The 12541-nt window shown below is 40.1% G+C and overlaps 1 protein-coding gene across 1 annotated transcript in view; it reads left to right on the top strand.

Moving 5' to 3' along the window:
* Positions 1–6613, top strand: part of vamp3 (vesicle-associated membrane protein 3 (cellubrevin)) — a 17538-nt gene extending 10925 nt beyond the window's left edge. Inside the window, exons 3-5 of the mRNA XM_020532836.2 lie at positions 2046–2204; positions 2882–2933; positions 4011–6613. Of these exons, the coding sequence (XP_020388425.2) occupies positions 2046–2204; positions 2882–2933; positions 4011–4027 (228 nt within the window). The 3' untranslated portion in view covers positions 4028–6613. The remainder of the gene's footprint in view (positions 1–2045; positions 2205–2881; positions 2934–4010) is intronic.
* The last annotated feature ends 5928 nt before the right edge of the window (positions 6614–12541 follow it).

The raw sequence follows: 12541 nt of genomic DNA, 5'->3' as shown, positions 1-12541 counted from the left end.
AAAGTCACTGTTGAATCTGCTCTCCACTCTTTCTGACAATACATTTCAGATCTCACTCGGTGTTAACTTTTTCTTTCTGGTGTTTTGCCAATGATCTTAAATCTTTGACCCTTTATTGATCCTTCAGCCACTGGATGTAGTTTTTCCTTGCATGCTTCTTTCAAAACTCTTTATCACTTCAGATATCCCATTTTCCTTTACTTCCTTGTATGAAGGAAACCATTGCAACTGCTCTTGTTTTGCTATGTAACTGACTGTGCTTCCTGATAAACCTCTGTACCCCCTCCAGGATCTGACATTATTCCTGAAGTGTTTTACTAGGAAGTGAATACAGTACTCTAGCTGAGCCTAGCTAGTGATTTGTGAATTGGTTTAATAAAAGGCAATCTTAATTCAGACAGTCCGTGGCCTTTTCCTTTCAATATGCTGAGTTGGAATTGGCCCTTGATGCTGCAGTACTGTTGCTTGCTATAGACGGTCTCCATACAACAGCCAAGGTTTGCACTTTCCAAGAAAAAATTAAGTTCTGATTGAAAATAGATCTGGAAGCAACAACCTTATTGGGCATGGAGACAGAAGATGTAGACTTAAAATCATCATGAGTGAAACTCACTTGTGGAATGCTCATACTTGTTTTGCCTCTGGTTCTATAACAAGTAGCACCAAATGATGTATACAGAGTGCCAAACTATCTCTCCAGCAGACAATCACCGAAACACCACCACCTTGCTTCAGCCTATCTACTATTGAAACCCTAGTATTTTTGTTTGCTCCAGTGTTCTGATTAATCTTGCGCTGCTTCCTGCCAGACTTTAGCTTTTAGCCCATTCAGTGCTGTACAGACTATAACCTATCTTTTTTTCCCCCATATCCTTTATCCTTGCTTTCTCACTGGTGCTTAAATGTTTTCTCCCTTCCTTTCTACCTCTTTCTGTCTCTCTTTCTCACATGCTCCCCTATATTCCGCATTGATTCTGCATGCTCCAAATCACCCAATGACCCTCTTTTTAAATGCTCCTTTTAAACCTCCAGCTCCCTGCAACCCATTCCTTTTGATCTTGTATTTGGTCACTCTTCCAAATCATCCTTTTTTAGGATCTCTTTATTTTTTATTTACCATAAGGACTGCAGTGCTGGTGCCTTACTCTATTGGGCATATGGTGAGACATCATCTTGCATGCTCCCACATACCAATAGAAGACTCGGTCACAATTATTAGGTAAGAGTCGTACATGTTGCCTCTGTTTTCTGCAGCATACTTCCAAAGCCTGTAATCAAAGGCTGTATTTTGGGTCAATGCCACTCCATGGGGTGGAGCACCCCATGCACATGTACAAAGTACTTTACCGGCATATTTCTGTGGCTTGTAAAGTAGGTTGCTGCAAGGACCCATCTAGAACATTTGCAGTGAATTAGCGGTGTTTGGGTTGAAATTTGGCATGCACTGGGAATATTTCAATTTAAAACTTTTATTACATCTCTCTTTTTTTGAGTAGAATATTGTAAACCTCAAACCTTGCTGAACCTTTTTGTCCCTGTTAGTGTGACACTATCTGAGGCTACTCTGTATTGCATTTAGTTGGATATTATTTTACAATGGCAGACGTTGAGGATTTCTTTGTACTTAAAACTAAAACCACTTTCAATCATTTTGATTTTTGATTTGTGACCAATGCTGCTCTGATAATGATGATAGACCTCTAACAGTGGGGAATGTAGTAATTAACTTGTCTGTTTTTCCTTGGCTGTCTGACTGTAGATATGAGTATAGATGAAGTTCTGTCTGGAATGATGCTGTTCCTAACACCATCTATATTCAATCTACATCACGGAGACCATTTCCAAGCATGTAGCACATGCAGGTGATGCTAACTCCATTAATCAACACCTTTGTTTTACCTCTCTGCACTTTGTTCTATGTGTGTCTAAAGTTTGCAGGATCTTCATAAGAGATGAAGTGCTGGGTCCTCAACCCTTGGGTCACTGATGATAATAAGCAACAGCAGGACTTTTCTTCACACTCCCATGTATTTTGTCACCCTTAGGTCGTGGATATCATGAGAGTGAATGTGGACAGAGTCCTTGAACGAGATCAGAAACTTACAGAGTTGGATGACCGAGCTGATGCACTTCAAGCTGGTGCATCTCAGTTTGAGACCAGTGCTGCAAAACTAAAACGCAAATATTGGTGGAAGAACTGCAAGGTAAGGTTATGGTCCTTCTGTTTGCAGCTAGCTTGGGCTCTATTCATTCAATTTTACAGCCTTGCCAACGTGGTAATAAAATGTCTGATTTTCAACTGACTTGCTTGTCACAAGGCATTTGGATTAGGATAACACTCCTCTCTTTCTGGGGAATGCTGATTGCTACATTGTTGAGAAGTGCTGTCCTTCCAGTGAAACCAGTTCAACCCAAGGTTTTATCTGTTTTGCACTGACCTTGATCCTGAGAACAACCGAGGCAACAGTCTTGTGTGTCTTGCCTGCAGTCATCCCACAACTGGGATCAAATCAACTAGTTAGCTTTGTGGTATCGTACTGTTGTGGGAGGGGAAGGGTGGGAACATAGCAGTCACTCTATGTACTTTAGATGCTGAATAAAATGCAAGGCTATTAATGTTCATGAATGCTAGAAGAAAGTAGGTAACCTATGCACTAGAGCTTTTGTGAACTTTGATAATGGCTGAGAAATAGTAAGAACCACCTATGCTGGAGTCAGATAACACAGTATGGAGCTGGAGGAACACAGCAGGCCAGGCAGCATCAGAGGAACAGGAAAGTTGATGTTTTGGGTCGGGACTCTTCTTCAGAAATAATGGCTGCCTGTTTCTTTAGTAGTAATGCATTCAATATATTAAGTGCCTCTCATTTCTTCCTCTTAGATGTGGGCAATATTAATAGCTGTGGTCCTGATCATTATTATTATCATAGTTGGTGAGTATCCAAACCTGTCCCATTTTCTCTCTTTATAGTTGGTGTTTTTGTTTTAAATTGATCTTAATCTTTTCTGTTTGTAATTCCTATTCCTGGGTTTGATTGGTTAACCCACTTTAGAAAGGAGCAGTGTCATCTGCTCATCAACTCAAATTTGAGAATCTGAATTTAGATGTTTTTTAATTAGAAATTAGATTTAGTCTCAGTAAAAAAGTGATCACAAATTGGTTAGACTGCCATAGCACAACCAGTATAAGCTCTTCAATGCAGTAAACTTGCAATCCTTACCCAATCTGGGAATCCAATTCTACCTAAGTTAACTCAGCTACACAATTGTGTAGCTTGCTTGAGAACTTGATTATATCAAATCTGGTAACTAGGAATTGTTTTATTTATTTATGGGATGAGGGTGTCGCTGGCTAAACAGCATTTATTGCCTATCCCTAATTGCCCAGAGGGCAGTTGAGAGTCAACCACACTGCTGTGGGTCTGGAGTCACATGTAAGCCAGACCAGGTAAGGATGGCAGTTTCTTTCCCTAAAGGGCATTGGAGAACCAGATGGGTTTTTCCAGTAATCAACAATGGATTCACGGTCATCATTAGATTCTTAATTCCAGACATTTATTGAATTCAAATTCCACCATCTGCCATGGCGGGATTCGAACCCAGGCCTCAGATCGTTATCTGGGTCTCTGGATTAACAGTCGAGCGATTTAATAGCTGTGCCCTGATCATTATTATTATCATAATTGGAAAGGGAAATAAATGCCAGCCTTGCCATTAGCACCCATGTCTCAAGGATCTCTTTCTTTTAAAAACACATTAAGGCTGAGATCAGAGATGTTAATTAAGTTTAAACTCATCCCTCATGGTGTGGGCTTGTGTTTGCAGGTACACAACCTGAGCAGTCAGTAAACCTGAAACTTGTCATCATTTGAGTAATGTGTATTGAGCAGTTTCCTGCTGCCTTGCATGTAAGAGATGCAGCACAACAGACCTGTAATCATTGAAGTAATTCAGTAATAAGGTTATGTTTTCTACTCTAAACTCTGCTTTTTTTTCCTCTTTTTGTATAGTTTGGCAAACCACATAAGACCAACATCTTGCCTATTGGAAATTGGAGGCAGAAGAGGATTTCTGGTTTCAACCCACCTTATCTACTATGTTTTTAAGGGTTCACTTGTCTATTGGTTTAAACATTAAGTGTTGGGGGAGATTGACTTATAATCAGGAGTTCAGGTAAAATTAAAAAACATTAATCTCAGTTTTAACTTCCCCAATGTTGATCACCCACTGTATTTGTAATGGACAGACAAGGCAACATGACATTTGACAACTTCAGAAAGATGGATGTTGCTGTTGACGTCTTAGTCTTGGGTGGGACCAATCCTTCTACAGGAGAATTGAAGTCCTAATAGTATAAATTCTTAGAGATAGTATTGTCTTTGTCTCCTTTTAATGAAGAGACAGCTAAACACTTGAACTCCTGGTCATGATCATTCTTTATCAAATGTCTGTTGTCTGTAATTGTCAAAATAAGCTGATGGGACTTGCGTTCTCCCCTATTTTCCCAAGGTTTTTTTTTTTTTTTTTTTAAAAACACACTTTGTAAATTCTTGGCAATTAAAACCCATGAGTTTTAAATGAAGCGACAGTGCAAATTAAAATGTTGGCAGGCTGCAGTTGCTAGTCTTGGCCATTAGGACTGGGCAAAGATAGAGTAATGGATCATGAATGTTGTTGTGCATGTAGAAATGTGGGCTACCTGCACGTCAAACCTTTAAGGAAACATGAAGGGCAAAAAGGTGAGATGGCTAGTCAACAACTGTATTGTCCCCTTGCATCTGTGGCTTTTAACAGAACCAAAGTCAGAGGGTGGTGGGTTTCCTTTTGCTAGTAGAATCGAAACAGGAGAACGGTTCCTGAACCTGAAGTTTCTAATTCTTCTCCACTTTCAATTCATTTTCTGTTGAACACTGAACACTTGATTTTTATCAAGCTCTTACTGAAAAAGTTTCTCCTGTTTTCAGAGGTCAGATGATATACTTTTAAAGCATCTTTTTGCAGGAATTTTATTTTGTTTCTGCCTCCCCTGGTTATTTCAAGATTAACTTTGAATTTGAAGGAAATTGTAACCTTGACCATCCATCCTGTATCATCTTTAGCACCAGTAGTCGGTGTTGGGTCTGGAAAAAGCCTTGGTCAAGTCCTGTCCTCTGAGCTGAAAGTGATAGTGAGGGTCCTGACAGTGACCTCTTGGAATGAACTGTAGTAGAGTGTTGCACTTTCAGATTTGCTCAATAATGGAATTTTTTTTTTTGTCAAAATATTGTCCTCGGTGTGCTGGTTCCCTCTATCCCTTTTTGCAAACACTAAAAGAAAAGCCAAAAACAAAGCTTATTTGTGCCTTATCTGCTCAATGTCCCAGATGAGACGAAAGTTCAAGTTACAGCTTTAAAATTCACATGGGTATTTAGATTCCAAACTGATATGTGCCTTGCTCGCTGGCATTGGGCTTTTAATGCACGATTCATGAATCGTGATAAGTGGTGAGATGTTTCCTTTTGAATTTTTTTTTTAGAAAAGAAACTCCAAGCTAAGGGGGATGCTAATACTAAATTAACATATCATACATAACTGTTTGCTGGTTGAAGGCTTATGTAGTCACTTTTGTTTCACTAAAATTGGTTGTAAGCCTTTAATTATATCATCAGCAATTGACCTGGGTTCATGAACGCAAGAAAATCTTTTTTATTTTTTTTTTTATTTTTGCACAAGAGTTTTAAAAGGAAATTTGTACACTCCTAAATGGGACTTCAAGTGTCAACAGGGACACAGCATCTCAATGGTTGGACTCGTACTATTGGCTAGTTTCTGTCTCCCACTCGCGCTTCCACTCGTCAGTAATGCTGCCTGTTTGCACTTGATATTCACTTTTGCTGGTGATTGGTCTTGGATAAATGTTGAATATTGTCTAGCACTGTTTAGCTTTTATTGCACTGTTGGCAAATTGTGAGCAATACATTGGTGATGGGTATTTTGTAAAGACCCCCAACAGCTATTGTATGTTATTGAAGCGCAAAGTTACTCAGATGCTTCTTTAATGTTCCTTTGGAATAAAGGGGGGGGAATCCAAGCTGAGCACTTACCTTCAAGTAATCTGATTTGCAGCATTAATTGGCTGGATCTGATCAGTGGGATGGTATATACAAAATGGTTTGAGATCATTGCCTGATGGGTGATGTATGTCTAGTCCAGCTCATTGGCATTTTGTGAAGACTAAAGTCTGAATTAACCATCACTGCTGTATTGTTGGTATAATAGATCACCAAAAATCTTTTTCTAAACAGTATTTTCAATGAAACTCCTATTTAGACATCAGTTGACATGATTTTGTAAACTTGAGGTTCCTCAATGCCTTCAGCCAGCAAGTTTAACTTTGGTTTGTGATTCTTTGTCAGAACTTGCTGTTCAGCCTTTAGTGCTGTAACTACTGCCACTCAGGCTTTAGAAGTGCCCAGCAATTACTGAAACCCAAACAAGTGCCTCTTGAGCTATTTGTGCCCCACTTCACCTTTTTGTATAAAAGTGTAATTGTTCAAGTTGGCATTGCAGCTAAGCTTGTTCAATTGTATTTTATTGTAAGGAAGACTTAATAAAAGACATTTTGCAATCCAAAGACCTGTAGCTTCTTTAACACGAGCATGAATGAAGTACTGTTCATTTTACCTCTCTCCAAACCTTAATACCCATCAAAACATCCTTACGAATACTTGAAGGAAAATTAGGTGCCTACAATGTTTAGTATCAAGGCTTGAAATTGCATGAAGAAACTGAGGTAGTACACGGGTCAGAGCATTGAGATTGTTGACAATTCTATTCAATCATGAAAGGCATGGAGAGTAAGAAGTAACAGCATCTAGTGGCAGAAAGGTCAGTAACAAGAGAACACAACAGATATCATGGGGAAGGGGTTTTTTGCAGTAAATGATGATCTGAAAGGCACTGCCTGAAAATGTAGTGGAACCAGATTTAATCACTTTTCCAGAAGGAATTGGATAAAAATGTAGATGGGGAACATGAAAGCATCTTTTGCTGCTGGCTTAAAAAGTAATTTGCCCTTTTTTTAACCTCTGGCAAAACATTCGGATTGTAAGATTGCACATCTATAGCCACTGAATTCAAAGACTTTAGGAACAAAATTAATAACAGCAATCCAGTGCATATCACTTGTTTCGCTACTTTGGAAGCACCAAGGGAATCTTTATCCAAAGACCTCTTTCAGCAATTATGCAGGATCGGAAAGACTGAATAATACTTAGTGCAGCTCGATAAATTCATTGACATGTCTTAACACACAACCCGGTTGATTTGGTTTTTTTGTGCGCATGGATCTTAAGGGCATAATCACCAAAGAGAATCTTCGCACCCTTTTTTTTCCCTTAGAGAGAGAACAAGGGATGATGATCTCAACAACAGATTTTAAAAAGTATGTGCTTGAGTAATATGCTTTAAACAAGAAACTGGTCTCTATCCAAGCTGATGGCTGGTGCGCCATGCTTGCAAGCCAGTGAGCTTTGTTGCAATTTTGTAGAAACAATCCTGATTTTCCCCTCTCTTGTCAATTACTATTGTATGATCCAGCAAGTTTTGAATAAAGGTATGGACTCTTTCCTCATATCATGAAAGTTAAGATTCTGAACTCAATTCTCACAACAGCCTTCTGACATTGCTTACTTTAAAATCTTACTCTGCGTATTAATCATTCGTGCTGATGTGAGGTAGTTAAGGAAAGATCCTGCAAAGATTTTTGGATCTCATGCCTGGAATTGTTACTTTCTTAAATCAAGAAATGAAGTGTGCAGTGGAGTGTTAGATGTTAATTGGTTACTTGACATTGTCTATAAAGAAGCCCAATGTCAAACTGAATGAGGCAAACAGCAGCAAATGACAGACTTAGCACATATGATCAGTGACGTGAATGCATTCAAGTTGAAAGTGGCTCTGGTCCTCTTTGATTCTTTTCTAGCATTTTCTCCAGACTTGGAAAGTGTTGCAGCACTTTTTTTTTCTTAAAAAAGACAAGAAAAATGATTCCACTCAAATCTTCTATAAACACCTGAGGAAGTTGGCAGATGGATTCAATAGGTCATAGCAGAAACTAGATGTGATGGAACAAATTGTTTGTCTTATCCATTCCTTCAGTTAATGGGTTGACTACCAAATTCCGCCAGGAATTAAGGCCTTAAGACATAGGAGCAGAAATTAAGCCATTCAATCTTGGCTGATAAGTTTCTCAACCCCATTCTCCTGCTTTCTCCCCATAACCCTTGATCCCCTTGACAATCAAGAACCTATCTATCTCTGTCCTAAATGTACTCACTGACCTGACCTCCATAGCCTTCTGAGGCAGTGAGTTCCATAGATTCACCACTCTGAAGAAGTTTCTCTACCTCCATTCTAAAAGGTTTTCTCTTTACTCTAAGGCTGTGCCCTTGGGTCCTAGTCTCTCTTACCAATGGAAACCTCTTCCCAAAATCCACTCTGTGCAGGCCATTCAGTATTGTGTTTCAATTAGATTCCCCCCTCATCCTTCTAAAATACTTTGGGTTTAGACCCAGAGTCCTCAAACATTTCTCATACATTAAGCCTTTCAGTCCTGGGACCATTCTTATGAGCCCCCTCCAGGGTCAGTACATCCTTTTCCTGAGCTATGGGGCCCAAAACTGCATACGATACTCTAAATATGGCCTGACGTGCCTTTTAGAGCCTTAGTAGTACATCCCTGCTTTTGTATTCAAGTCCTCTCAAAATAAATGCCAGCATTGCATTTGCCTTCCTAACAACTGACTCAACCTGCAAGTTTACCTTGAGAGGATCATGGACTAGAACTCAAGTCTGTTTGCATTTCAGACTTCTGAATTTTCACCCAATTTAAAAGATAGCCAATACCTCTGTTATTCCTACCAAAGTGCATGACCTCTCACTTTCCCGTGTACTCCATCTGCCACTTACTTGTCCACTCTCCTAACCTGTCCAAATCTGTCTGCAGCTTCCCCGCTACCTACCTGTTGTATCATCTGCAAATGTAGCCAGAATGCCCTCAGTTCCTTCATCTCGATAATTAATATATAAAATGTGAAGTTGTGGTCCCAACACTGACCATTGTGCAACAACACTGGTCACTGGCTGCCATCCTGAGAAGGACCCCTTTATCCCCACTCTCTGCTTTCTGCCAGACAGCCAATCTTCTTTCCATACTAGTACCTTGCCTCTAACACCATGGGCCCTTATCTTGCTCAGCAGCCTCCTGTGCTGCACCTTGTCAAAGGTCTTCTGGAAGTCCAGGTAGATAACATCCATGGGCTCTCCTTAGTCTAACCTGCTCATTACTTCCTCAAAGAATTCCAGCAGATTCGTCAAGCATGACCTCCCCTTGATGAAACCATACTGACTTTGCCCTATTTTATCATGCACTTCCAAGTATTCAGAAATCTCATCCTTCACAATGGACTCCAAAATCTTACCGGCGACTGAGGTTAGGTTAATCAGCCTGTAACTTTCCATCTTTTGCCTTACTCCCATTTTAAACAGGGGTGTCACATTAGTGATTTTGTTTTTTTTCCCCCAGTCCTCTGGAACCCTCCCTGACTCTAGTGATTCCTGAAAGATCACCATTAATGCCTCCGCTATCTCTTTTTAGCTAATTCCTTAAGAACTCTGGGATGCAGTCCATCTGGTCCTGGTGATTTATCTGCCTTCAGGTATTTCTAGCACCTTCTCCTTGGTGATGGCCACCATACTGTGGTCTGCCCTCTGTCTCTTGAATTTTTGGGATAGTATTTGTGTCTTCCACCATGAAGACTGACACGAAGTAATTATCCAGTTCCTCGGCCATCTCCTAGCTCCCCACCACTATCTCTCCAGTGTCCACTTTTGCCTCTCCTTTTGCCCTTCATAGATCTAAAGAAACACTTACAGTCCTTGTTTATATTACTGGCTAGCTTACCCTCATTTAATCTTCTCCCTCTTTTTTTTTTTTTATTTATTTTTGTTGGTCATTGTAAGCTTCCCAATCTTCTGGCTTCCCACTGCCCTTCGCCATATTATATGCTTTCTCTTGTTTTTATGCTGTCCCTGACTATCCTTGTCAGCCAGGGTTGTCTCATCTTCCCTTTAGTATGCTTCTTTTTCCAGGGATGAATTTTTGCAGTGTCTCCTGAATTACCCCCAGAAACTCCTGCTGTTGCTATTCTACTGTCTTTCCTGCTAGGCTCCTCTCCCGTCAATTCTGCCCCACTCCTCCCTCGTGCCTTTGTAGTTGCCTTTATTCAGCTGTAATACCGTTACTTCTGATTCTATCTTCTCCCTCTCAAATTGCAGAGTAAATTCAGTCATATTATGATCACTGCCTCCTAAGGGCTCCTTCATCTTAAGCTCCCTTATTAAATCTGCCACATTGCACAACACTAAATCCAGTGATAGTAGGAGCTGCAGATGCTGGAGAATCTGAGATACAAGGTGCAGAGCTGGATGAACACAGTAGGCCAAGCAGCATCAGAGGAGCAGGAAAACTGACGTTTCGGGCCTAGATTCTTCTTCATTTTCTGAAGAAGGGTCTAGGCCCGAAACATCAGCTTTCCTGCTCCTCTGATGCTGCTTGGCCTACTGTGTTCATCCAGCTCTGCACCTTGTTATCTCACTAAATCCAGAACTGCCTGTTTCCCTAGTGGGCTCCACCACCAGCTGCTCCAAAAAGCCATCTCAGACATTCTACCAATTCCTTTTCTTGCGGTGGATTCCCAGTTCCCCCTGCATATTTGAAATCCCCTATGATCACTAACTTTGCCTCTCTTACACACCTTTTCTATCTCCTGGCATAGCTTGAGCCCCAGCTCCTGACTACTGTTTGGAGGCCTGTACGTAACTCCAACTATCAGTTTTTTTTTCAAACCTTTGCAATTCCTCAATTCTACCCACACAGATTCTACACCATCCGACCCTACTTCATTTCTTACTATTGATTTAATTTCATTTCTTACTAATAAGGCAAACCCACACCGTCTGCCCACCTGTCTATCTTTTTGATAGGATGTATATCCTTGAATATTCAGCTCCCAATCCTGATCCCCTTGCAGCCATGTCCTCATGATGCCCACCACATCATACCTGCCAATTTTGATCTGCGACACAAGCTCATTTACCTTTATTCCTTATACTGCATGCATTAAGACATAACACCTTCAGTCCTGTATTTACTGTCCCTCTTCTCATGTCACTCATTTATCCAATGTGCTTGAAGTTTGATTCCTAACTCTTTCCAAACACTGTCCTATTTGTCTGTGCTGGAGACTTTAATAACCTCCCCTGAGTTCTGCTTTCCTGTCATTTCTTTCTCATTTTTCCATGCAGTTGAATTCACCTATTTGATTTATAAAGTAGTAGAGGTAATTGCTACGTAAAATGAGATTGAGCTGAAAGTTTATTTTTGGGGACTTGTAAACAGAGGAAAATATCCACTCATCTTCCTGGGCTTTTAAAGTGAGAGCTTAATTTTACTCCATATACCTCTCGGATGCTATCTCCAAAGTGAAGATAGTCAAGTTCAAGTGTCGCATTCACTGCACAGTTTTTTATAAAAATTTGGTTTGTATACAAGTAGCAGACTCAAACTACAACCACCATCCTTCAAAACAGTAGCAGATAATGTATAGTGTCGGGTGTCATACTGAGACTCGGTGGGGAAAGGACAAAATGAATATATTAGCTTCAGATTTATGTAGCATTAGAACTACACTTCTGTGTTTTCTATGGGGTCATTTGTGGCTTGTGCTTAGCACCAAGCACAAGGCTACCATTTTGAATTTAAAATGGTTGGCAACCACTAAGCTACCTGGTTTCAGATGATTAAAGTTTATAGTTAGTGCAGAATAGAAACGAAGTATTACAATAGTTTGAATCTGAAAGTTGATGCCTGAAAACTTTGTTTCTTTCTCCCCACAGCTGTTACCAGAGCTACTTAGAAACATGCAAGCTAAGGCCGTTTCCAGAATTTGTTTTTCCTTTTTTCAGATTTCCAGTATCTGCAGTATTTGGCTTTTGTTTTTGTTTTTTACCTGCCACCGGAGCTCTTGCAGTCATTCAGTCTCTGCTGCACACTGAACCAAGTGTGCTTTTTCTGCTCGATTAAAGCCAACACCAAATCAACTAATGGATTAGTCTCTTTCGAGAGAGTGTTGATTTCTATTTTTTTGTCTTTTCAAAGTCAAATCGTCAAGCCAAACGACACGTGTTTCTGTTCATGGTGATCTGTGGTCCCCTGGAAACTAGAGGGATTGTCTGCAAAATAACTTGTCAATGTAGAAATAGTGAAGCCCAAGTGTATGTACAGTGGGGAGAAAAAACCAAATCCCCCCCCGCCTTTATCTTTGAGGTGGGTGGGGTAGAGAAAGCAGAGAAGATTAAGTAAATCAAGTATTATTAGTTAGATATTCTGGAATCACCTCATCTACAGTATGTTGGATCAGTTCTGAATAAGGGATCCGCTTGGTTTCGTTAACATGATCCCTGTACTACTGTGTGTCAGTTTCCAGATATAATTATTAAT

This window comes from Rhincodon typus, chromosome 31 (assembly GCF_021869965.1).
Source record: "Rhincodon typus isolate 14 chromosome 31, sRhiTyp1.1, whole genome shotgun sequence".
NCBI classification, from domain to species: domain Eukaryota; kingdom Metazoa; phylum Chordata; class Chondrichthyes; order Orectolobiformes; family Rhincodontidae; genus Rhincodon; species Rhincodon typus.
Note: the sequence above shows the minus strand (reverse complement) of the source record. Positions and strands in the feature narration are given on the sequence as shown.